Source organism: Rhinoderma darwinii, chromosome 13, assembly GCF_050947455.1.
Source record: "Rhinoderma darwinii isolate aRhiDar2 chromosome 13, aRhiDar2.hap1, whole genome shotgun sequence".
Lineage (NCBI taxonomy): Eukaryota > Metazoa > Chordata > Amphibia > Anura > Rhinodermatidae > Rhinoderma > Rhinoderma darwinii.
This window is the reverse complement of record NC_134699.1, coordinates 24,831,410-24,857,507: the sequence shown is the minus strand read 5'-3', so window position 1 is coordinate 24,857,507 and position 26,098 is coordinate 24,831,410. Positions and strand designations below refer to the sequence as shown.

Below are 26,098 nucleotides of genomic sequence, written 5' to 3'. Positions count from 1 at the left end.
TCAAAATCGAGTTAAACATGGTACATCCTTTTCTGAGCTGAGTACACAACCCAGCTCAGAAAAGAAGGGAAACATTGCCAAAAACTTCTTGGGGGAATATCCCCCTCCCTGAGATCTTTTATTTTCCATTTTTGGTAATTAAGAATGGACAGGAAAACTAAACTTTAAAATTGAAGTGTGCATAGTTATTCATTATAGTTATTTATTTGTTATTAGTTTACTTAACTAGAACCAGTAAAATTAATTATTTGCATGCCGTTCCTGTTACTACTTTTGACTACCTAAAGTCTAAACTTCCACAGTTACCTATATTTTTTTTTGAGTTGCGCAAATGCCTATGTTCAACATATACCAATGTTTTTTTTTCTTAATTTTCCCAAATATTTGCAATGGTGGTCATTTGTAATCAGCTGGTAATACGCGATCACATGTCAAATAATTTATTTGGCTTTGCTATTTAAAGAGTATCTGTCACCAGGTTACTCAATGGTTTTTGTGTGTTACTACATTACAAGGGTCAGGAGGGAAGTTAAAGGAGTATTTTATCTCCGATATCTATGGCATATCTATAGGTTATACAATAAATGTTTGATAGGTGCAGGTTCCAGAGCTGGGACATGCATTTATCTCGAGATCCATCCCCACCGACCCATCCCCACCTGGTGAGATGAGGTTCAGAGGTGGTCGGGGTTCTGGAAACAGCTGTTTCCGTAACTCCTATTCACTTCTATGGAAGTTATGGTAATAGTGTAGCTCAGCTATTTCTAGAAGACTCAACCACCTCTGCACCGATTCCCTACGTGGATGCGGTGGCCATCTCGCCAGGTGGGGTCGGGGAACCCCCGAGATTGAAATAAGTGTGGTCCCATAGCTGAGATTCACATCGATCAGATATTTCTAGCCTATCCTATGCCATGAATGTGTGAGATGGAAATACCCATTTAACACACTAATAAATTAATTGTGAATGCATATTAGATATGAGATGGCGGATGGTTAAATATCGGTGCTAGATTCTCTTCAGTGATTTCATCTAAAAATTCTGATTTTAGTATGTTCTTCTACCACATAATGTTTTTTTTCTACTATCATGGATAGTTATGGTAACACATGGTGTGGCAGATGCAGGCAGACGAAACCATGCCCACGTTCGGTGGCAAATGGGCACATGGTTTTTGGAGGTAATACCACAGTTTTACTGGCTAAATAATGCAGCCATTCCATCATCTATGTGGGCCTGGATTCGGCCGCCTGCGGCTACCGCACCGTGTGTTCTTACCCTTATGTAAGTTGTTCCTGGTTCCTAAATCTTTTTTTTCTTACAGGTGAGGAGGAAGAGACTGAAGATTCGTCAACGTTAAAAGGTACATATTGCATTTTAAAAAAAAGTATTCTGCATGTAGTCATAGAATATAGCAGTAAATATGTATATTCCCAGTTTTCACTTATTCTTCCGTCATAGTGATAGTTTAAGATCTTGTTTCTTATACATAGTGATTAAAACAGGCCGAAAACTGAGAAGCTTCCTGATCATTCTACTCCCGGGCTTGGAACAGCCATGTGTTTCCTGGACAGGTCACTGAACAACTCTCCGTTGTACTTCCCATGTCTGTTTAGGAAGACCCGTGGAAATGGATGTAGCTTTTAACTTGCATATTTCAGGGTCACTGCAAGAGTCCCAAGGCCTAGCAAGTTCTATGACTGTCTATGAAGAGAGTCAATAGGAACACAAGAAACAAAGTTATGTTATGTCAAATATACAAACTTTGCAGAGATTAATGATTAAGAATATTCTCCACGTAATTGTATTCGTAAGAATATATGTGTAGAGCAATTCATGTACAAGATATTAGTTTAAAAGATTGTGCGGGCAAACCTATTTTGTTTCTTGAACAAATTTTATTTCCATAATCCTGCTTAGTTAGGTCTTACCATATTGTGCGTGTGTGTGTGTGTGTGTGTGTGTGTGTACATGCTTCTACTAATTCAATTACACTTAAGGCTTCTTTCACACTAAGTTCTGCAGACTGCACTATTGTTTCTGTTCAGAAAAACGGAAACCTAGCGAGACAAACTGAAAGCAACTGAAACAAAAGAATAACCGTTGCTTTCCGTTTAATCATTCGATCCTCTCTTCCTCTGACAGAAGAGAGGTAAACATATAGTAGTGGTAGTGTGAACTTAGCCTAAGGCCGGGTAGCATAAATGCTGCGAATTTTCTGCCACAGATTTCATGCAGAAAACCTGCAGCATAATACAGTAGCAGCAAAGTGGATGAGATTTAAACAAATATTATCCACACGCTGTGTAAATGATAAGCGGGAAAAAACTAAAAAAAATTGACCTACAGCACTTTTTATTTTTTTTAATCCACAGTATGTAATTTGTATTTGCTGCTTTTTTCTTGTGGCTTTTCCCTATTGAATTCAATGGGGAGGTAAAACCCGCAACAAATAGCAGATATTGCGATTTTTGCGACGGAAAAGCTGCGATTCCAACCTCAAATATCGCAACTCAGAAGAAAAAAATAATCTTATACTTACCCAAAATTCTGTGCTGCTTTGTCCAGGCCGGCCTTCTGGGTTGACGTTTCATCCCATGTGACTGCTGCAGCCAATCACAGGCTGCAACAGTCACATGGGATGAAACATCATCCTAGGAGGTCGGGCTGCGGGACGCATCGCCATGGCTACTGGCAGGTATGAAACTTTTTTTTTTTTTACATGCAGTTTTCCGCAGTGGACATTCCGGACCAAAAACTGCACCACAATTTGGTGTGTTTTTCGTCCGGAAGTCTCCTGCGGCGACCAGGACGGATATTCTTTGTGCTTTTTTTGTAGTGTACCTGCCCTGTGTGAACATACCCTAACGGGGTTGTGAATTTTTTTAAAAAAAACACCTGCAAATGTGATAAAGCAAAAAACAACAATATCTTCTTTCCCCCAGCAATCCAGCCAATAAAAAGGCTCAGTGATCATGTGTCCTACTTCTGGAAGTAATGCTCAGTGATGAAAGCCATGATGCCAGGAATACGGCACATGATTACTGAGCCCTCTGATTGGCTGCAGCACTCACCGCTTGTAAACAAAGACCAGTAGGACTGCCGAAGTGTTAGTGCTGTATCACTGGGGGAAAGAAAAGATTTTTTTTAATCACATTTGCAGATGTACATTTTATGGCACTTGATGGCAACTACATTTCACCAGCACCATAAATGCCTTGCAAATGTCACCAAGGAGTTAAAGGAACACTCTGGAAATAACTTTTACTGTGTTATGCCTAGTGTGGGGCCTTATGGAGCATTGCATAACATAGGGATTCTCACTTTGGTTCTCTTTAAATTCTTGCGCCCTGCTGACCCCCTCAGGGGTATAAAATAGTGTATTCGTTTTGCTGGAGTGTTCCTGTAATTGAAGTTGTAGAAGTATTCACACATGCCATATGGTAAGACCTAATTAAAGAATTAAAATAATTATGCAATATAATTATTCAATATAGGATCTTATCTTTATTATAATGCATTTTGCGTTTTTGTCATTCCTGGTCTTACATCAGGAATGATTATTTAGGTCTTGTTCACAGTCGTGCAGGTTTAGTACATGGCATTAGTCATTGCCAAATCTCTAGCTCACTCTGAAGTTTAGCACTATTTCTATAGAGAGTAAGATTTCCCATAAGTCCTCCTTTATTGTATCAGTGTGAATCATATGACATGTGCAGTGTCATTGTGTGTGTTATACACTGTTCATATTGGCATCATGGCTTCCATTCATAGGAGCCATGAGAGCTATGCCGGATCTGCTCTCAACTGGATCCCAACAAATCCTGGCAATCCTTATTAACTTGTAGTGGGGCTCGTCAGGTGTCTATTGGTTTTCCACTTTTTTTTGACAGCAAGAATAGTGCTACACGGAAATTTTTTTGCAGTCAAAAATACAGTAAACTGCTAATGTGAACGGAAACTTAGCATTAATAAGTTAAATGAATAACGCATTAATTAATATCATGGCCATCCAGGAACTGTACTTGTCACATTAACATTCCCCTAACCATTGTCAGTCATGCTCCAAATTGTATTTTGAACATGGCCACGGGCTATTCATATTGAATTCTGTATTTAGTTGTATTTTAAAATTATGGGCAGGCAGCCTTCTATGGAAGTAGTTCTAATCTTTCCTAATCTGGCCACTAAAGTGTATGTCTCTCTCAACTCTCTGGACAAGTAGCAGGATTGAAAAGTATTTTTTAACTTAATTTGTATAAAGTATAGACCACTGTAATTTTATAATAAAGGACAAACCGTTATTTTCATTGTCAATACTGTAGAAATTGGTCCTTCTTTTACATATAACTTCCCTATAGAAGTGATATGATATCTATGTGTTTGCAGAAATTATGCTATTGATGATAATATTCAGAGATTTTCTAGTGACTGGTATAGTGCCAAGGGACTGGTGCAGGGCAAATGTGGTGCCTATTATAAAAAAAAAGGGCTCTAGGTCTTCCCCCGGGTAATTATAGACCAGTAAGCTTAACATCCATCGTGGGGAAAATGTTTGGGGGGCTATTGAGGGAATATATACAGGAGTATGTGACAAAAAATGTTATTATAAGTGACAGCCAGCACGCTTTTACTAAGGACAGAAGCTGTCAAACCAACCTGATTTGTTTTTATGAAGAGGTGAGCAGAAGCCTAGACAGAGGGGCCGCTGTGGATATAGTGTTTTTGGACTTTGCAAAGGCATTTGACACTGTCCCTCATGGACGTCTAATGGGTAAATTAAGGACTATAGGTTTAGAAAGTATAGTTTGTAATTGGATTGAAAATTGTCTCAAGGACCGTATCCAGAGAGTTGTGGTCAATGATTCCTACTCTGAATGGTCCCCGGTAATAAGTGGTGTACCCCAGGGTTCAGTGCTGGGACCACTATTATTAAACTTATTTATTAATGATATAGAGGATGGGATTAATAGCACTATTTCTATTTTTGCAGATAACACCAAGCTATGTAGTATTGTTTAGTCTGTTGAAGATGTTCATAAATTAAAAGCCGATTTGGACACACTAAGTGTTTGGGCATCTACTTGGCAAATGTGGTTTAATGTAGATAAATGTAAAGTTATTCATCTCGGTACCAACAATCTGCATGCATCATATGTCCTAGAGGGAGCTACACTGGGAGAGTCACTTATTGAGAAGAATCTGGGTGCACTTGTCGATCATAGACTAAATAACAGCATGCAATGTCAATCAGCTGCTTCTAAGGCCAGCAAGATATTGTCGTGTATTAAGAGGCATGGACTCGTGGGACAGGGATGTAATATTACCACTTTACAAAGCATTAGTGAGGCCTCATCTAGAATATGCAGAAAAGCAACTAAACTAATAAGGGTCATGGAGAATTTAAGTTATGAGAAAAATGAAAAAGAATTAAACCTATTTAGCCTTGAAAGGAGACGACTAGGGGGGACATGATTAACTTATATAAATATATGAATGGCCCATACAAGAAATATAGTGAAATCCTGTTCCATGTAAAACCCCCTAAAAAGACAAGGGGGCACTCCTTCTTCTGGAGAAAAAAAGGTTCAATCTGCAGAGGCGACAAGCCTTCTTTACTGTGAGAACTGTGAATCTATGGAATAGTCACCGCAGGAGCCGTCACAGCAGGGACAGTAGATGGCTTTAAAAAAAGCTTAGATAATTTCCTAGAACAAAAAAATATCAGCTCCTATGTCAATGTGTAGAACTTTTCCCTTTTCCCATCCCTTGGTTGAACTTGATGGACATATGTCTTTTTTCAACCGTACGAACTATGTAACTATGCAACTATGCTGTGTATTCAGATGATCGTTCTGTTTAATTTTCTAATATGTATACTTGTATTACTTTCTTCAGCAGGGGAGTCTGTAATTAACTATGCAGATTATTACCAGGGACTCTGGAATTGCAAGAGTGACAAGAGTGATGAGCTGTCATTCCAGCGTGGAGACATTATCCATATACTAAGCAAGGTAAAAAAAAGAAAACAACAACAAGGTATGGTGAAGGGAGGGTGTTTTATTGGAAACAGACATATGGGGCATGGGGCAGTTTTTGTATGTGTGAAATATTTTTGGTGTTTGTGTATATAATCTTTCATACGCTATGAAGTCATAATGTATATAGTAAAGTTTAAGTGTTTGCACCATTCCCAATAAAGCAGAACGATAACTTTGACTTTCCACTATGGGTTTGTTAAAAGATGTAACCATAAATGATTAGTTCATATCCATTATTTGACTCGTATATATTAGACGTCTATATGTCAGACACACTACTTTTATATGCTGTTCAAAATATATATTGGATAAAATAAAGCTGCCAAGACTCTACATTTCTTGACTATAATAGGAGCTTACTGTAAATAACCAAAGTGCATATGCATGTTGCAGCATTAAGTAATGTAAGGCTAAGTATCAGATGCGTCAGTGCACATGCATAACCCTAGAATGAGACTGATAATCATCCTCTGTGCTAAGATGCCCCAGTTTATTCCTTAAGTCATCTGGTCACTTCAGAATAGCTTTAAATTAAGTTATGGCTAAAGGTTGCTGTGTCGTGCCGCCTGCATTGCAAGTCAATGTGGTTGCATTGTGACCCGCAAGTTAATACAACCGTAATACCACAGTCGAAAGGAAACCAAACCTGCTGGACTTCTAGTGACTGTGGTGTTGCAGCATCTTGCGAGTCACAAAGCGACCACATTGACTTTAATTACATGCGATGCAGGCAGCACGACACAACAATCATTGGCCGTGCGACCTGTGTAGCTCTAGCCTAAATTGTAAGCAGTGGCGGATTAAATGAGACATAGGCCCTGGGTTGTGAGCCAAACTTGGACCCCCCTTCTCCACCGCCACCCTGCCGCGCCGTAACTATTGTTAACACTATCTTTTTGTGTAAGCCTTGACAAATGGGTGTCGACTGCGCTATTGATTCCATCAAAACAACGGAACCCTGTCGCAAAGGTGACAAACGTAAACCTTTTGCAACGTTTCCGTCACCGTGGAGATCAACTGATGATCTGCTCGGGAACTCCAGCGATAGGAAACCCTTAAAGTCACTGATCAAATGTCGGGAGCAGTGCTGGAGTCCCGAGCAAAGCGCTAGCTGATGCTCTTATCGGGGACTCCAGCAATAGGCAATGTGGCTGCCCCTTGTGGTCATGCCATTGATAACACACTGACACGACCAGCACAGGAAGCAAACCCTCAGTCACATGGGGCCGTGTCAGTGCGTCATCAATATTAGAAAAGCTCCAGAACTTCCGGGAACAATTCACCGGGTTTGAACTGCACCATTTAGTACCGAATTTTATTTTTTTTTGAATTATATATTTTTATTTTTTTCCATATGAACAAGAACATACATGGTATCAATTCAATACAATATAGAGTATAAGTCATGACAGGGGTAGTGTGAAGTTACAACATGTTGCACATCAGGAATGACAGGAATATCATACATTTCACAGTGATCTTAAGAACAATCAGTCCTGTTAATAACTAATACTTTGGTATGGTGAAATCCCCTTCTTTTTCTATCCGTCATCTTAACTCTGCTTTCGTAGGAATGACAAGAAAAATTAACCAACATCTACAATACATATGACAAGACAATGGAGGGGGGGGGGGGAAGGAAGGGGGAAAAAAAAAAAAAAAAAAACAGAACAGTATCCTGGTTTGATCTGGGTGCACTAGCGTAGTTATGAACTAGTGTTATGCGCTCAGGGCGGTCTAGATGAATCAAATACATCCCATGGTGACCAGACTTCTTTGAATCGTGCTAAGCTATTATTCATAGAGGCTGTCAAAGACTCCATTCTTCTGACCTCCCTTATTCTTAAATATAAGTCAGCAAGTACAGGGGGATCAGTTCTCTTCCATCGCGCCGAAATGAGACACTTAGCTGCTGTGAGCACATGTAATAATAATCTAGAGGAGACCTTACTGAGCCCTTTCGGCGGTACATTAAGCAGGAAAGTTAGCACAGACAATGGAACCCTGACCCCCAGCAGTGTCTGGAGTAAACCCACAACCTCTCTCCAGAAGGGGCGAATTAACCGACAGTCCCAAAAAATGTGAGGAAGTGTCCCCCTCTCGTTGCAGCACCTCCAACATCTATCCGAAACGAGGGGATATATATGATGGAGAAAGTCTGGGGTATGATACCAATACATCAGAATTTTATATTGGTTCTCTCTATACGCAGCGCAAAGAGAAGATTTCGCGGCTTGCGACCATATAATTTGCCACAGCGACAGGGGTATCTCCCTCTCCATGTACGTCTCCCATTTGGTCATATAGTTATGTTTTGGGATCTCATTTCCCCCTGGAGATGAGAGGATACTGTATATATCCGAAATTAATCCCCTAGTGGAGGTAGTATTCCTGCAGAGAACTTCAAAGTGCGTAGGTTTAGTAAAGCTGCTATCCCCAGGGAGAGAATTGGCAAAGTGGGTGATCTGTAGGTAACTAAAATGTGCATTGGGCGGTAACTTATATTTAGACTGCAGCGTCGAGAATGGCAAAACCGTTCTCAAACAGGGGTCTAATATGTCTGCAAAGTAGAACAATCCAGCTTCTGCCCACGGTTTAGTCATCCTCGCAGTGAGCCCATCCGGTAGAGCCGGGTTAAATAGAAAAGAAGTCATGGGAGATTTGGGAGAAGACAGGGGGTATAAGGTGTTAGCTAGCTTCCATATGTTTTTGGTGAACAACATGGGACCTAATAGGGATTTTGGGCAAGTCTCCACCTTTCCAGACCACAGTAGCGAATTCGGGTGAATAGGAGCTACCCACAACTTCTCAATCTCTGCCCATTTAGTATATGCCCACCTTGAAGTCCAGCCAGGAATTCTACGAAGATGTACTGCTAAATAGTACCGATACACATCAGGGACAGCCAGGCCTCCTACTGTCATAGTAGAAAGTAGGACTGCTTTTGGTATTCTATGACGCTTCCCTGCCCAGATGTATTTCAATAAGGCTGTTTGGAACCTACGAATTTCGCTACGTGGTATAGGCACCGGGAGAGTTTCCAAAAGGTATAAATACTTTGGTAAAATAGTCATTTTCACTGCAGATATTCTACCAAAGAAGGACAGCGGGAGGGAAGACCATTTAGACAGTAGCGTATTTATTTCTTGAAAAAATGGGGAGAAGTTATTTTTATAGAGGGAGGCATATGTGCGGGTGATCTGGACACCTAGATATTTGATCCCTTCCTCTTTCCATGTATATTTAAATGTTGTTTGTAGTGTCGAAATGAGCTGCGGGGAAATATTAAGTGGCAGGGCTTCTGTTTTAGAGTTATTAAGCTTATATCCCGAGTACAGACTATATTCTTTCAGTACTGTATGTAAGTTTGGTAGGGTAACTTGCGGGTTGCGTAAAGTCAAAAGAACATCATCTGCAAATAGAGAGATCTTAAATTCCCTATCTCGCACTAAAAAACCTTGGATATCTGGATTACTCCTGATACGGGCCGCTAGAGGTTCTATGCATAGGACGTAAAGCAGGGGGGAGAGGGGGCAGCCCTGCCGAGTCCCATTAAAAATATCAAATCGTTTAGAAATCGCATGTGGTAATTTAACTACAGCATTTGGTAAGGTATACAATGAATGTAAAGCGGTGAGGAAGGGCCCTGAAATACCTATTGTTTTTAGTGTGGCAAAGAGGAAGGACCAGTCCAATCGGTCAAAGGCTTTTTCAGCGTCTAAACTGAGGAGCAGGCCAGGAGACTCTGTTTTGTTAAGAACTTCGATCAGATCAATAGTCCGTCTAGTATTGTCTCCTGCCTGTCTATGCATGACAAAGCCCACCTGATCTTTGTGAATCAGGCCCGGGAGCAATGAGCCAAGTCTATCGGCCAGTATTTTAGTGAATATTTTGAGATCTGCATTCAACAGAGAAATTGGCCGATAATTAGAACAATCAGACTGGTCCTTCCCTGGTTTGGGAATAACCGTGATGAAAGAATGAAGCATGGAAGGGGGGATGCCAGCTCCCGATAGAAAGGAATTAAAAAGGGTTACTAAATGTGGTGTTAATACATCTTTAAAGACCTTATAATATAAATATGGAAATCCATCGGGCCCTGGAGATTTTCCATTAGGCAAGTCTTGTATGGTGTTCTGTAATTCCTCTTCCGTGATGGGGGCATTGAGCATAAGGCCATCATCCGGCACGATAGTGGGAAGGGGGCAGGACTTTAAGTATTCCAATATTTGTGGTTCCCGAATGGAAGGATCTGTAGAGAGTTGGGATGTGAGAGAGTATAATTTTGAGTAATATTGGTAAAACATGTCCGCCTGCAAATTGGGATCATAGATCAATTGACCTCCTGTATCACGGAGAGCAGATGGGGTCGACTGAGCCTTTTTTTCTCTTAGCTGGGCAGCAAGTAAAGAATGCGCTTTATTCCCTCTCTCATAATATCTTTGTTTGGTATATAGAAGCATCTTCTCTACATTAGCAATAGAAAGATCCTTTAATTTTCCCCGCGTGGCAATGATTTGTCGAAGAGTAGACGTCGAGGGATAGAGATTCATTTTACGTTCTAGTTTAGTAAGGGCCGCCGACAGCTCTAATCTCTGCTGAGCTTTGTCCCTCTTAATATGTGAGGTGAGAGAGATACATTGCCCTCTAATTACCGCTTTGTGTGCCTCCCAAATTGTGGCCAACGAAGGAACTGAGTCTTTATTAAGGGCAAAGTAGGATTCAATGTGTGTTTTAAGTGTGTCCCTATGCTCCGGAGATTTAATCAGTCGTTCATTCAACCTCCAGTGACATATCCGGGTCGTTCGTAAGTCAGAAAGTAGATCCAACATAATTGGAGCATGGTCTGACCATGTAATAGCCCCTATTTCAGCCGATGAGGTTGAACGAAGTCCTGGTACGTTGCCAAGGAATAGATCTATCCGAGTATGTGTTTTATGTGGGTGTGAGTAAAAGGTATATTGTTTAGCCGACGGATTTGAGATACACCATAGGTCATAAAGATTGTGCTTGCGAATCAAGCGTCGGAATGCCGAAGCGCGTTGTCGCAATTCCGTGGGCGGAGAGGGAGCACTAAGCGAGTGTCTGTCCATGTTTTCTGAAAAAGGGAGGTTAAAATCCCCCCCTATGAACAAAGTAGTTGGCGGCAGGCGGGAAATTTTGGAGAAGACTTTTTCCAAAAAAGCAATTTGTAATGTATTTGGTGCATATAGGTTGCATAAAGTAATCGGGACACCTTTCAGGGTCCCTGCGAGGATGACATATCTCCCCTGTGGGTCTACTATTGATCTTGTTACTTGTAGTGGACAATCCCTTGAAATTAGAATAGCTACCCCTGCGCTTTTCTTAGAGTGTATAGCTGCATATGTTTTAGGAAAATGGGGTAGTGCAAATTTGAAAGACCCCGAACTGTCATGGTGCGTTTCTTGTAGAAAGGCGATATCTGCTCTCAGGTGTCTCAACTCTCTAAGTGCTAGACGCCTCTTAACATTGGAATTTAATCCCTTAACATTCAAAGATACTATGCGCGCCATGACAATTCTTTAGGCCTGAAAGCAAGTATGTACAACGTACCCAAATGATCCCTCAAGTTGGGCATAGCTCGTGTTGTCCAGGAAGGACGTCACCATTTCGGTGATATGTTCTCAGTCCACAAACCAGGTTTCCTATTCACGGAAGTAAGGGGAGGGAAAGAGGGGGAGGGAGGGGGAAGACATAAACAGACAACTACAGACAGAAAATAAATCAAAAAACATACTTGAAGCATAAAGTCGGTCGAACGACAATGAATGGAATCTAGATTCCATGTGGAGACAAGTATATTAGAACAATTTACACATTTAGATATCGCGTCAACCCCTAGATGCCTCGACTGCACTAGGAGGGTATACTGTCTCCATAAGGGAGAAGAATCACCGAGAGCCAATTCCGCCAGAAACATAGCCAACAGACCCAGTAACTGAGACAGGCCAATTCTGTACATTCCGTACAAACAAAACTCCTCTGCAGCCTATAAAAAATAAACCAGGGCATAAAAATCCCCTTTTTTTTTTTTTTCTTTTTTCATACAATGAACTATTAATGCGATTTAAGCATATAAACATGTAAGAAAGATTATGAGCCTCCCTTATTCAATACATTAACGCTGAAATGTTGGCTTAGGTCCATGTTCAGACATGGACCCTCGCTGATTCCCGGTCTTCCTTTGTGAAGGGACCTTTTGCCAGACAGGTGACGGAGGGGGTGGAGGCGGGGTGAGTTCCCACTCAGGCAGTTTCGGGACTGGAATGTCCATAGTGTCACAAAAAGCTCGAATATCCGACGATGTTCTCAGAACCGCCGAGCGACCATCTCGTCTGGCTGTAAGGCTAAACGGGAATCCCCATCTGTAGAGGATATTATTTTCTCTCAGAGAAGCAAGTAAAGGGCGCAATTGTCTGCGCCTATGAAGTGTGATCCAGGATAAGTCCGGTAGCAGTTGGACAGTGGTTCCTTTGTGTTGAATGACTCTATGAGCTCTGGCTTTATTCATAATGGCTTCTTTCAGCTCGTAATCCGTCACACAGCAAATAATATCGCGAGGTAACGGCGAAGCTCCTTTAGGTCTGAGAGCTCTATGGGCTCTATCTAACTTGATAGGATGATCAGGTGGAGCATCTAGGATTTCATTAAAAATGGTCGCCAATAGCTCCTTTAAGTTTTCGTCCTGGGTAGCTTCAGGGACACCCCGAACTCTGATATTATGTCTTCTGCCTCTATTATCTAGGTCCTCCAAATGCTTTTGATAATCAGAAAGAGCAGCATGCTGTGCCACTACTGTGGTTTGTAGTCGTGATACATATTGGCGAGTGCAATCATGGTCATCTTCCAGTGACTCTATTCTGTGGGACATTTTTTGTATGTCTTGTCTGACTGTTGCAATAGCCGTATTGCAGGTATCTTTCACCTCCGCTATAAGCGACTTAAAATCCTCTCGGGTGGGGAGCTGCTGCAAAAAAGACTTCCATTCCTGACGTTTAGGAGCGGGGCTCTCAGAGTCAGAGGAAGAAAGCCACGGCTGTGCATCCTCTCCTTGAGCATATGGCTGTATATGGCCTGCTATAGGGAGCATTTCCCTCTCAGAATTTTTCCCTGCTGTTTTTATGTCCCTAGGTCGTTTTGACATAGCAGTGTCCAGTCTGCAGGGTAAGGGTGGCTGAGGGGATAGTAGGTGTTTCCCAACCCTTAATGTTGAGCCACTAACCTGCATGTTCCTTCTTGTGGGGGAGGGTGGCTCCGCAGTGTATGGCATCTCCAACTCTTCACCAGCCACGTGTGAGGCTGGCTCCGAAGATGGCGGCCATCCCTCTCCTTGCTCCTCCTGCAGATCTTCCTCCGTTTGTAGTGTCTCTCCGTCGGTCAGCGGCTGTGATCTGACCACATCTTGATCCTCTATGTCCGGTGGGGATCTGGAGGACTGCGACGCCTCCTCGTGTGAGGCCGGCAGTAATGGCGCCTGTCCTGTCGGCGCATCAGAGAAGAAGGCATCCAAAGTGCCGCTCCTCGGGGCTCCGGGGAGTACCTGCTTGGACTCCATCCTCTTGGCTGACCGTCTCACCATCATCGGTAAGTCTTTATTAGAATCTCGGGAGGCTACACCGATTAAAAAACGCTGTGTTACGGCTGATGATCAGAGGAGCTCCGGACTATGCGACTCACTCCATCGGCTCTCAGGACACGCCCCAGTACCGAATTTTTATTGTAGTACATTAGTAAGTTACTTCTTTTTACAGAAAAATATGAATGCAAAGCCATTTTTAGTCCCCGGATAACCCCTTTAACTCAGACAGTGTAATCTAATGGAAAAGGAGATAAACTTTCCTAAGAGGTCACTTCAGGACCACATTTACCAGACTCTGTGTTCTGCTTCTTAAGTAAAAAACGATATTGAATACTTAAAGCTGCTGCTCAGGCTCTGTTTACATCTATGTTATGGGCTTTCCATCAGGGCTTCCGATATTTTTGACTGTCGCAGTCTGCAGCACTATTATTCCCATAAAAAAATACCTAAATCTTGATGCGTACCTGACAGACCTCATTATAACTGAATGGGATCCGTCAGAAGTAGTTGTCATGGCTTTATTATGAACGGAAGTCATGACGCTGATGTCAACAGTCTTAGCGCAGACTACATTTATATACAACAGAATGTGTCACACTGCAAAAGTAAAAGTTACAGAGAATTTTTTTTCAGAAAAGCTTGCTTAACAGAAATAAAAAGTATGTCAATTTGTTTGCATGTTGAAGAACAAGACAGACCACGTACCTCTAGGGGGTAGACTTCTTGCAGGGTTGTCCTAATGGTCAGGACATGGATGTGCATTCTGACAGTCTCAGGCCGGTGCTTTGCTTTACTTTTTATAAACAAGCGTTAGCCTGACAGCTGTCTTATGTATACGGCCAGTTTAACTCTCGCACCAACTAAATAGGCAAATTGTGCATACAAACATTATATTGCATTACACAGGATACATCTTCTATGTCCCCTAGACTGGGTACCATCTTGATTATTTTCCTTTGGAAAAGGGTTCCTCCTATTCACTCCAAAGTCTTATTTTACTTTACTATGCAGGATACAAGAGGCTGAGCACACTTTCACATTGTAGGTTAACAAAGTCTACAAAACACAGAGAGGAAAGAATCCAACTGGCTGGCAATTGGTAGAGAAGTCAATCTTCACTTTCTTGTTGACGGGATTGTTGACCACTCTCCTTTTCAGAAGAATGAGCAGCCACCTGACCAGTTTCTCATACTACTGCACTGACTTCTACTGATGAACAATACAAGCTACAGTGTAATGTAAGACCGTCATGGTCTACAAAAGTAGAAGTCATCTGGCAACCCAAACAGCAAAGAAAAAGACCTGACACATTGGGTGGAGCTTATCAATGGCTATTTGCCACTTTTCAACATTTTACGTCGCACCCGCAACAGGTTTTTTTAAAGTGGGGCTTGACGTAAGGGGTGGGTCCACTCGCCTTTCCTAGCAAATTCCCTAATTTTTTTTCCAAAGCCTGCCGTAAATTATAGCGGAAATCTATGCCGGCTGATAGCTGTCAAAGATTTCCCTTACTGGAGCACCGACAGCCAGAGATGCGCCTAATTTTTTTAAGTGGCCTCTTGATAAATTAGGCGCATTTTACTCCAGTGCTCTTTATATTAAAACTGACATGTGAAACACCAGTCTAAATAAATTCCCCCTATTAAGTCCACACAACTTTTAATCTAATTAATCTAATCTCATAGCATAGCTATTTATTTCATTCAGTCAGCAGTACCCATCATATTGTCCTATGCACACAGTGGTTTATATTTTAGCCACAAACCCTACTGTGGTTGCACAATAAGAATAAAGTTTGCAAAGACTAAAACCAAACATTTCCTCCCTCTGTCGAACTACTTAAATGCCATCGTCTCTATTGACTGCAGCATTTAAGAAATTAAACCACAGGAATCAGTGATTTCTTCGATCCTTGTCATTGCAGCGGGAGCTCGGCTGTCATTCACAGCCAGGCTCCCGCTTTGATCGTGAGGGAACAGCTTCTACACTGCTATTTCTGCAACCAGAGAAAGAGAATGCTGTCACGCATCTTCAGAGGTCTGCTAGCCAAAAATAAAAGAGATCGTTAGAAATCTAACTCCTATGTTCTGTGCAAGATTTCTACAAAACATGCAGGAAAATCCTAAAGCCTGACAAAAAGTGTGGGCAAGTTTATCTCCTGTTTACTTCTATCATTTATTTCTAGGTTTAGTGTTCCTTTAAGAGGTGTGGTCTGGTGTCCTCAGCACCAACATGTTATCAGTGATTGTCCGCCACTGAGTGACCTTATACGGAAACCCATTGCGACTCTTCACCTATCACTTTTGTACATCACTCATAGAGTTATGTATAACTTCACAACATACTTTAGATCTGTTTCATGTAACGGCTGTTTGCGCACACAAGTTTTAGACGATTGACTAATAGTAGGCTATAAAACTCTAGATCTGCTACACCAAGCCTGTCTGGTTGACTGATTCTGCACTGCATAGCCTGTATGTCCCAGTTCTCCAGGCCTGACTGTAGGGTGGCACCAGCTGATATCCATGGCCTGTAACTTAAACTGCTATTGCAATTGCAGCTTTTGTCATAAATACGGAGCTTTGCTTATGGAAGTTACTGTGTTATCTACAGAAATATCTGCCTGAGCAGTTTATATATTTTAAGCGTGTATTCACTTTTAAACAACATTTTACTGTTTAAAAATAGATATACAGATGAGTTACTTTTGCAGATAAATTGCAATCATTTATCTTCAGCTGATCTTAACCCCTTAAGGACTGAGCCTGTTTTGGCCTTAAGGACACAGCCTATTTTTTCAAATCTGACATGTGTCACTTTATGTGGTAATAACTCCGGAATGCTTTTACCTATCCAAGCGATTCTGAGATTGTTTTCTCGTGACACATTGGACTTTATGTTACTGGCAAAATTTGCTCGATACATTAAGTATTTAATTGTGAAAAACATCAAAATTTAGCGAAAAATTGCAAAAATTAGCATTTTTCTAAATTTATATGTATCGGCTTGTAAGACAGATAGTAATACCACACAAAATTGTTGCTAATTAACATCACCCATATGTCTACTTTAGATTGGCATCGTTTTTTGAACATCCTTTTATTTTTCTATGACCTCACAAGGCTTAGAACTTTAGCAGCAATTTCTCACATTTTCAAGAAAATGTCAAAAGGCTATTTTTACAGGGCCCAGTTCAGTTGTGAAGTGGATTTTAAGGCCTTATATATTAGAAACCCTCGATAAGTCACCCCATTTTAAAAACTTCACCCCTCAAAGTATTCAAAACAGCATTTAAAAAGTTTATTAACCCTTTAGATGTTTCACAGGAATTAAGGCAAAGTAGATGTGAAATGTTCAAATTTCTTTTTTTTTTTGCAGAAATTCATTTTTCATCTATTTTTTTTGTAACACAGAAAGTTTTACCAGAGAAATGCAACTCAATATCTATTGCCCAGATTCTGCAGTTTTTAGAAATACCCCACATGTGGCCCTAGTGCACTTATTGACTGAAGCACCGGCCTCAGAAACAAAGGAGCACCTAGAGGATTTTGGGGCCTCCTTTTTATTAGAAAATATTTTAGGCACCATGTCGGGTCTGAAAGGCTCTTGCGGCGCCAAAACAGTGGAAATCCCCCAAAAGTGACCCCATTTTGGAAACTACACCCCTTGAGGAAATTATCTAGGGGTATAGTTAGCATTTTGACCCCGCAGGTTTATTGCAGAAATTATTGGAAGTAGGCCGTGAAAATGAAAATCTACATTCTTTCAAAGAAAATGTAGGTTTAGCTAATTTTTTCTAATTTCCACAAGGACTAAAAGGAGAAAATGCACCACTACTTTTGTAAAGCAATTTCTCCCGAGTAAAACAATACCCCGCATGTGGTCATAAACGGCTGTTTGGACACACGGCGGAGCTTAGAAGGGAAAGAGTGCCATTTGTCTTTTGGAGATCAAATTTAGCAGGAATGGTTTGCGGAGACCACGTCACATTTGCAAAGCCCCTAAGGGACCAAAACAGTGAAAACACCAAAAAAGTGACTCCATTTAGGAAACTACACCCCTTGAAGAATCCATCTAGGGGTGTAGTGAGCATTTTGAACCCACAGGGGTTTCATAGATTTTATTAGAATTGGGCAGTGAAGATAAAAAAAAAACATTTTTTTCCAATAAGACGTAGCTTTAGCTCAAAATTTTTCATTTTCTCAACAAATAAAGGAATAAAATAACCCCAACATTTGTAAAGCAACTTCTCTGGAGTACGGCAATACCCAATTTGTGGTCATAAACGGCTGTTTGGGCATACGGCAAGGATCAGAAGAGAAGGAGTGCCATTTGGCTTTTGGAGCACAGATTTTGCTGGATTGGTTTCTTGACACCATGTCACTTTTGCAAAGCTCCTAAGGTACCAGTACAGTGGAAACTCCCCAAAAGTGACTCGATTCACGAAACTACACCCCTTGAGGAATTCATCTAGGGGTGTAGTGAGCATTTTGACCCCACAGGTGTTTCATAGATTTTATTAGAATTGGGCAGTGAAAATAAAAAAAATCCTTTTTCTTCAATAAGACGTAGTTTTAGCTGAAAATGTTTCATATTCTCAACAAATAAATGAAAAAAAGCACCCCAACACTTGTAAAGCAACTTCTCCTGTGTACGGCAATACCACATATGTGGTCATAAACTGCTGTTTGGGCACAGAGTAGGGCTCAGAAGGGAAGGAGCGCCATTTGGCTTTTGGAGTACAGATTTTGCTGGATTGGTTTCTGGGCGCTATGTCGCATTTGCAAAGTCCCTGTGGGACCAAAACAGTGGAAACCCCCCAGAAGTGACCCCATTTTGGAAACTACACCCCTCAAGGTATTCACCTAGGGCTGTAGTGAGCATATTAACCCCACAGGTGATTGGCAGAAATTGGTGTGCACTCGATATTGCAGAGTGAAAATGGTTTTTCAATAGATATGCCAATATGTGGCGCCCAGCTTGTGCCACTGGAGACACACACCCCAAAAATTGTTAAAAGGGTTCTCCCGGGTATGGCGATGCCATATATGTGGAAGTAAACTGCTGTTTGGGCACACTGTAGGGCTCAGAAGGGAGGTAGCGCCATTTGGCTTTTGGAGCGTGGATTTTGCTTGTAGTAGTTTTGTTTTGAGTCTTACTGGTGTTTCCGTTTATAATGTCGGGGCACATGTAAGGCGGGCGGAGTATATAAGGGGCATAGTCAGGTGGTATAGTGGGGTAAAAAAAAACAATAAAATAATCCATAGATGTGTGTTATGCTGTGACACAATCCTTTCTGCACAGGCCGGTGTCGCACTAATAAATGGTCTTTACTTATTCCCCTTTTGGTCCACACTCGGCACCTTTGAAGTTTGGGGAATTTTGCTGGGAAAGTGTTGTCCAAGTATAATACGGGCGCCCTCACTTCCAGCAGATATGTTTGGGCCCACCCCTTCCTGGTTCCCTAATTTTAGGGGCCTTGATAATTCGCCACTTGAAACAGAAGAAATGTTCCCCTCGAGCCGGCACAACTACATATTTTTCTTTCCTGATTTATTGGTGCCTTGACTAATTTTATTTTTTCATAGACGTAGTGGTATGACGGCTGGTTTGTTGCGGGACGGGCTGTAGTTTTTATTGGTACCATTTTGGGGTACATGCGACATTTTGATCACCTGTTATCCTTTTTTTTTTGGGAGGCAAGGTGACCAAAAAACAGCAATTCTGGCATATTTTTTTAGTTTTTTTTATACAGCGTTCACCACGCATTATAAATTACATGTTACTTTTATTCTGCAGGTCAGTCCGATTCCGGTGATACCTAATTTATAGCACTTTTTATGTTTTACAACTTTTTGCACAATAAAATAACTTTTGTAAAGCGAATGGATTTTTTCTGTCGCCAAGTTGTGAGAACCATAACGGTTTTAATTTTTCGTCGACGGTGCTCTATGAGGGCTTGTTTTTAGCGAGACGAGTTATAGTTTTTATAGGTACCATTTTTAGGTACATGCGACTTTTTGATCACTTTTTATTAAAATTTTTGGAAGACAAAGTGACCAAAAAATAGCAATTATGTCAGTATTTTTTAGTTTTGTTTTTTTACGGCGTTCACTGTGCGGAATAAATAACATAATATTTTTATAGTTCAGGTCGTTGCGGTCGCAGCGATACCAAATATGTATGGCTTTATTATTTTTTTCAATAATAAAATGACTTGATAAAGGAAAAAGGGCGATTGTGTTTTGTGTTATTATTTGAAACTTTTATTGTATGTTTTACAACTTTTATTTTTACTTTTTTTACACTTTTTTTTACACTTTTCTTTGGTCCCACTAGGGGACTTGAAGGTCCAACTGTTTGTTTGATGTTCTAATACATTGCACTACCTATGTAGTGCAATGTATTAGAACTGTCAGTTGTTCACTGACAGCAAGCCGATCAGGCTCCGCCTCCGGGCGGGGCCTAATCGGCTAACGTAATGGCAGATAGGAAGCCATTGTTAGGCATCCTGTTGCCATAGTAGCAGTCGCCAGCCTTGCCATCGCATGGCAAGGCTGCCAATTGCATACAAACCACTTTGATGCAGCGATTGCATTGAATCGCTGCATTGAAGGGGTTAATGCCAGGAATCGGAGCTAGCTCCGGTTCCTGCCGATAGATCGGGGTGTCCGCTGTAACATACAGCGGACACCCACTGCTGATGACGCCGGCTCAGCTTCTGAGCCGGAAGCTGAGCCGGCGCCATCTTGCCGATGGTACCGGAAGCCTCCTGGGCCCCGCCGACGACGGGGCATAGGAGGATTCCGTTACAGGCTGATCGGGAGGTAAGCATTAGCCCTCCGATCGCCTTTGCAGCCAACGGCAACCCAGCGATCACGTTGCTGGGGCGCCGGTGGCTATAAACTCCTCACATGCTGCGATCTCTATTGAACGCAGCATGTGAGGGGTTAATCGGTCGGATCGGCGGCTAGCTCCGGTCCTGGCCGATACCTCAGGGTGCCAGCTGTAACATACAGCTGTCACCCGGCGGTGATGTCGCTGGCTCAGCTCCTGAGCCAGCTTCATCTCCATCACGTACAGTTACGTGGAGATGCGCGAAAAGGCCATCTCCCATCACGTAACTGTACGTGAAATGGCACGAAGGGGTTAAAGGAGGCCACACTCCACCACAAACCTACTTTGTCGAACTATTTACATCCAGATTTATTGTTTGTTAGTGGGAAAACTGGCAAATCTTCTCTTTTCACCAGCCTTTTGAAATTAGGTACAAAGTGGGTAACAGCCTCACCCTCAGGAGTCCAGATTTGGCATTTCTGGGGCTCCAAGCAAAGATAAGTCTGGTGGCCCTAATCAAGGACACCTGTAGAGTGCCCCACACAGTCTACCCTGTAGATTGTGTCACACCCCACCTGTATAGTGCCACACACAGTTCCCTTTCTAGATAGTGCCCCCTGTATATAGTGCCACACACCACCTCCCTTTGTAGATAGTGCCCCCATTAAGAAATAGTGCCCCTCAAACAAAACAAACTTGTACACCCCTAGCCCTGTTCCCACGCCGAACGGAGCTGCACAGCAGGCCTCCTCAAAGTTTTTAATTGTATCTGCATCTTGAGTTTGCATATACAATTGAATGTGGCAGTGGTCCAGGGATTCAGGGCACCAGAAAACACCAGGAAAAACATATTTACAGTTTGACACTAAAAAAAACATCACCAAAAACTCATGTAAGCCATTAAAAAACAGTTTGAAACGCATGACGTTTTTTACATGTCTTTTAAAACGCTGAAAAAAAGTATGTGTGAAGGATTCCTAAGAATGTCAGTCATTATGTTATTCAGTGATGGATACTAGATGCCCCTTGTCTCATGGACACTTTTAAGTTCCTAATTAATTTATTAATAGATATATTAGCAGTTGCAATTTTTTGCAGCAAGAAATCTTTAGTGCTGGAAGGGGTTTTTCAGATAGTAAAAATTGATGGACTATTCTCAGAATAGGCCATCAATACCTGTGAATCGCCGCTACATCCATGTCGACGATTCACAGTGAACAAGTAGAAATGAAGGGCAAGCAGCACTCGTACGAGCACTGCACCCTCTTCAAAACAGCTAGTCGGCGGGAGTCTCGGGAGCTGGACCCCGACCCATCAGCTATTGATGGCCTATCCCGAGGTTAGGCCATCAGTTTTACTGGCTGGAAAAACCCTTTAATGCCATCTAAAGCAAAAGTAAATCCAGAAACGGCTGCACGTTTATCTTTATAGTGGGTATAGTGGTAGTTCTCTCAGTATTTTGCAGGCTTGTTGGGAGGATTGTTTTGATTATGTAAATCACTTTTGAGGATACTGAGGCAGATCTATCAGTCACATGAACAGATTCCGGGGCTTTGTAAAAATGATATCGGAGACATATTTAATTCATAGGGCTCATGATATATGATCTATATCTGTGTTGTGACATTTTCTCTATGAGAGTTCTGGCCCACCAATTTGGCGTACAAACTAACAAGTCATGTCTGTGCACTTTACTGCATCTTAATTTCCTTTTCAATCTTGTAATTAATTTTACAAACTGAATCTAATGGATGCTGCAGGTTTTTTTTTGTTTGATTCAACTTTTGTCGATCTGCCATGTGACGATTCTCGATTCTCAGCAGTTGCCAGCTGTACCACAAAGGGTTAATAAAGCATTTTAGTTGGGGAGCCTCAAGTAAAGGGGTTGGGTCCATAGCTTGTGGTTAAACAAGAGTTGCTTATTATCATGTTCCCCTGGTTTTGTATCCTTTCTACCTGTGGAGAAGAGTTTGTGGTAATTACTGGAACGTTCCTTTATTTCCTGTTTTAATTGTATTTAGCTGGATGTGGCAACATCGTCATAAAAACACAAAAGTTAATTTCCTTGGTTGCCATAAATAAAATATATTTATATATTGGGGTGCAGAAGGTGTTTGCTGCCCTCTGGTGGCATATTACTTTATTTCAGCTCGTGCTGTGGCCTAGGTTCCAATGTACAGAATGGGTAAAATGTGTTAATGAGGAGGTGCAGGAATTGACGCATGGCTTCCCCACTGTGTACTAATGTTTCGAGGCTGCATGTGTGTGGTGACTCAGAAGGCAAAGTTGGGACTTTTGACCCCATTTATTAACCTCACGAGGTGCTATTGAGTTAAGAGAACTCCGGGTCAGCTGGAAGGCAGCGGTCACACGCCGGTCACATTCAGCAGGTCATTCCTTTTCTAAGACAGAAAGTAATCGTCTAGAACAAGCCCTGGCAGCCTTATTCCTGCCAGGTAATTCTTATAAATGAGAGCAGATACCAAGCGAGAGAGATCTAGAAGGGGGGACACAGCAAGGGCAGAGAAATGTGCTGTGTAGCTGAGAAGCCGGAGTCAAGCACAAAAAATATCTTAAGATTGTTATCAGTGAATACTTTAATGGAGCTTTACATAGCTACTATGCATCCCAAGCTGCTAACCATACTAGAACCGTAAAATGTAAACTCCACTTTTGAGTAACAATTCGCAACATAAAATATAATTCTCCATAAAAACTTGTGGAACTTTTTAAATACTTTGATTTATTTTCAGTTACATGTTTTCTTCTCCATTCCCTTTTAAAGCTAAATTCAGATTTTTTTTTCTACATAGAGCAATGCAATGTGGGAGACCGTGAGAGTTACACTGAGCTAAACTGTTAGGTCACATGTTTGACAGCAGAGTGGAGAGAAACCGCTGACTGTTTTCAAGGGTAAAAAGCTGAATTTTGAAAGCAGATGAGGATATTAATGTAGAGCATGACATAACCTAATAAGTAATTAAGTTTCACCACGTTTTATACAGATTTATAAAGTAGAATTAGACATTAAACTTCTTGCCTTACTCATGCAGTAATAACTACCAATTTCAGGAGTTATAGAAAGACTTTGCTTTGTACCTCCTAGTTTTGGTGTAAACTTTTGCATTACAAGTAATAATCCGGTAACCTGTACATTTTTTTGTACTGGTTCACATGTGACTATTCATAATTTGAGAGGTTTCCATATAGATTACTTAAAAATGTCTTACAAATCATAGTTCTAGTGAGAGCAGTAGTACTATTGTTGGTTCATATATTTGATGGTACTTTTTAATTTTAGTGTATTATCACTTTTATTCGTTTTAAAACTACTGGTGCACACGACTAAGGATAAAAGGATTTAGCTAATGACAGGTTTTTATGTTACTTCCATACTTGTATGTATCAGGTGCATTGATGATGCAAAAAGGAGCAACTGTACTTTAGAACAGTCACACATCATTTTTATCATGATCCCTCCCATACTACAAGTTGACACCCATCTCTACACTATTGCGAATACCTTTAGTTTTAACAAATTTCTTTCTGAGCTTGAATGTGAGACATACCGCTCAGGCAGATAATTGTCACAATGCACTTGGTGCCACCTGGTGAACATTTTCTATACTGCCATTCAAAAAATCGAACATGGTAACAGTATGTACCTTTATTCCATTTTTTTTATGTGTTAATTTAAAAGTTGATTATTATGGGTGATTTTCCTTTAACATGTTCCTATTTCTATGGGCACGCTGTCTTCATAAACTTCAGTGCGTCCAGACGGTCCATAGACTGTGCTGAATAAATTCCCACTCTGTACAAATACACAAATCCATACAATGGTCATCCATGAGATTTCAGGTTAAAGGGGGAATTTAGTTTCTACAGCCCCCGAACCTCAACAAATTTTTATTAACCAAAGGGCTCCAACCTTTGAATTTGGGATGTTTTTATTCTGTATCCTTGCTCTTCCAGCATTTGTCCGCATCGACATCAAGCCCCTGTCGCCATGTAGGTAAAAAACTGGAGTTCTAACAATAAATGCTATTAATCTTCCTGTAGACAAATGTCTTGTTTGGTTGTTTTTTTTTAGAAAAAATAAAAAAATACCAATTATGTTTGTGTAGTAATGAATAAGTTAACATTTATTCCTAAGTTGACTTGATAAAGGTGAATAATTGGCAGTGCTTCCACTGGCACTGTCATTGATAGTTCTATATGTTTCCTTCAGAAGTAAACCAACACTTAGTAAAAGCAGCATAGTCCTAGACTACTATTCACTGAACAGTAATAATACAGTATATTGATACTGGGTTAGTGCTGAGGGAAAAACCTGCAATATGTGATTCTGATGCTTCTGGAAAAAAAATCTTAATATAATTTCTATAGTGCTGAATAAGATATTACTTGAGTAAATCCCTAGCCAGTCCTAAAATAATAAAGATTACTATACCCAAGTTTAAATCCCCAAGTGGGAGAGCATCCAGAACAAGAAATCAGCCACTTTTATTAAAGAAAATACATTACTGAGCTCCCTCCAGCATCGGCTGCTGTCAACAGTAAAGTATATAAATCAGCAATTAAAGGCAGTCATTCCAATTATCTCTACAAAGAATCTATTGTAACATAATAACACAACTGCTCAGACGTGAGCCCTGTGCCTAACCTGTGTCTCCTGTACTAGAGTAGTGGCGGTACCAATTTGTGAGGAATGGGATGATACAGAGATCAATAGCTTTAAAATACTGGAGTGTTCTGCAGTTTCCCTTCCCTTGTCCAAGTGATCATACACCTGCGTCTCTGATCCACACACAGGTCCTCTGTCCCACCTTCTGATCTTGCCCACACAATTTGGCCCAATCTTACTACTTCCCTCTCTCTATAGCTTATGTCTCCACATTAGTGTACACGTCTGCTTTCACTCCTGAGCTTTACTTTCTCCAGTTAATATTATACACTAGGTCTTGCTTTGCTCACATTTAAAATGCTAGATATGTCTTTTACTTTATTCTTGCCTTTATTCTATACCTTGAATTTAAAGGAGACTGGTCAGCAGATCCCTTACTGTATTTATTTGTTTTTAATACAGAAAAAGTTGGAGGGTCCTGCTCTGATTTTCCAATCTTTTGAAAAAATCCAGAATGAGCTACATTTGGCTAAAAGTAACAGACGCATACTTGTCTTTCAAATCCTATGACGACTAGGTCGCAGTAGTGACTTGACAGGGCGTCTGATGTTACAGATGACTGGCTGTTGCCCATGTGTCAAGTTTGGGACGTCATGACAGCAGCCTAGTAAACAAAATCAATGGGGACCGTTGGTGGTTATGCTCCTACTTGTTATTTTTAGCCGTATGTTTCTTATTCTGGTTACTGTTGCAGAGATGATCATAGAAAAGGTTTACTGGGATAAAGCACACCTATAAAGTGCACTTAACCTACTCTTCAGACAGAGGACTTGCTTTATGGGTGTAATTTGTTCTCATGCCTATTTCAGGTATTTTCGATACCAGGTAGCCACATCTGAAGTTTGAAGCGACTATCTGCCTACGTTTTCTTAGTACTACTTCTGGTTCATATTTAATGGTGCACTTTATTTAAGTGTATTATCACTTTTTTT

The 26,098-nt window shown here is 41.0% G+C and overlaps 1 protein-coding gene across 3 annotated transcripts in view; it reads left to right on the top strand.

The window, feature by feature from the left end:
• SKAP1 (src kinase associated phosphoprotein 1) overlaps window positions 1-26,098 on the top strand; it is a 263,107-nt gene that overhangs the window by 215,737 nt on the left and 21,272 nt on the right. For 2 of the 3 annotated variants that reach the window (XM_075846614.1, XM_075846615.1), the window contains 2 exons: window positions 1,326-1,364; window positions 5,900-6,015. In XM_075846614.1, the coding sequence (XP_075702729.1) occupies window positions 1,326-1,364; window positions 5,900-6,015 (155 nt within the window). Of the gene's footprint in view, window positions 1-1,325; window positions 1,365-5,899; window positions 6,016-26,098 lie in introns of those variants that run through there. The other variant, XR_012851700.1, reaches the window with a different exon arrangement.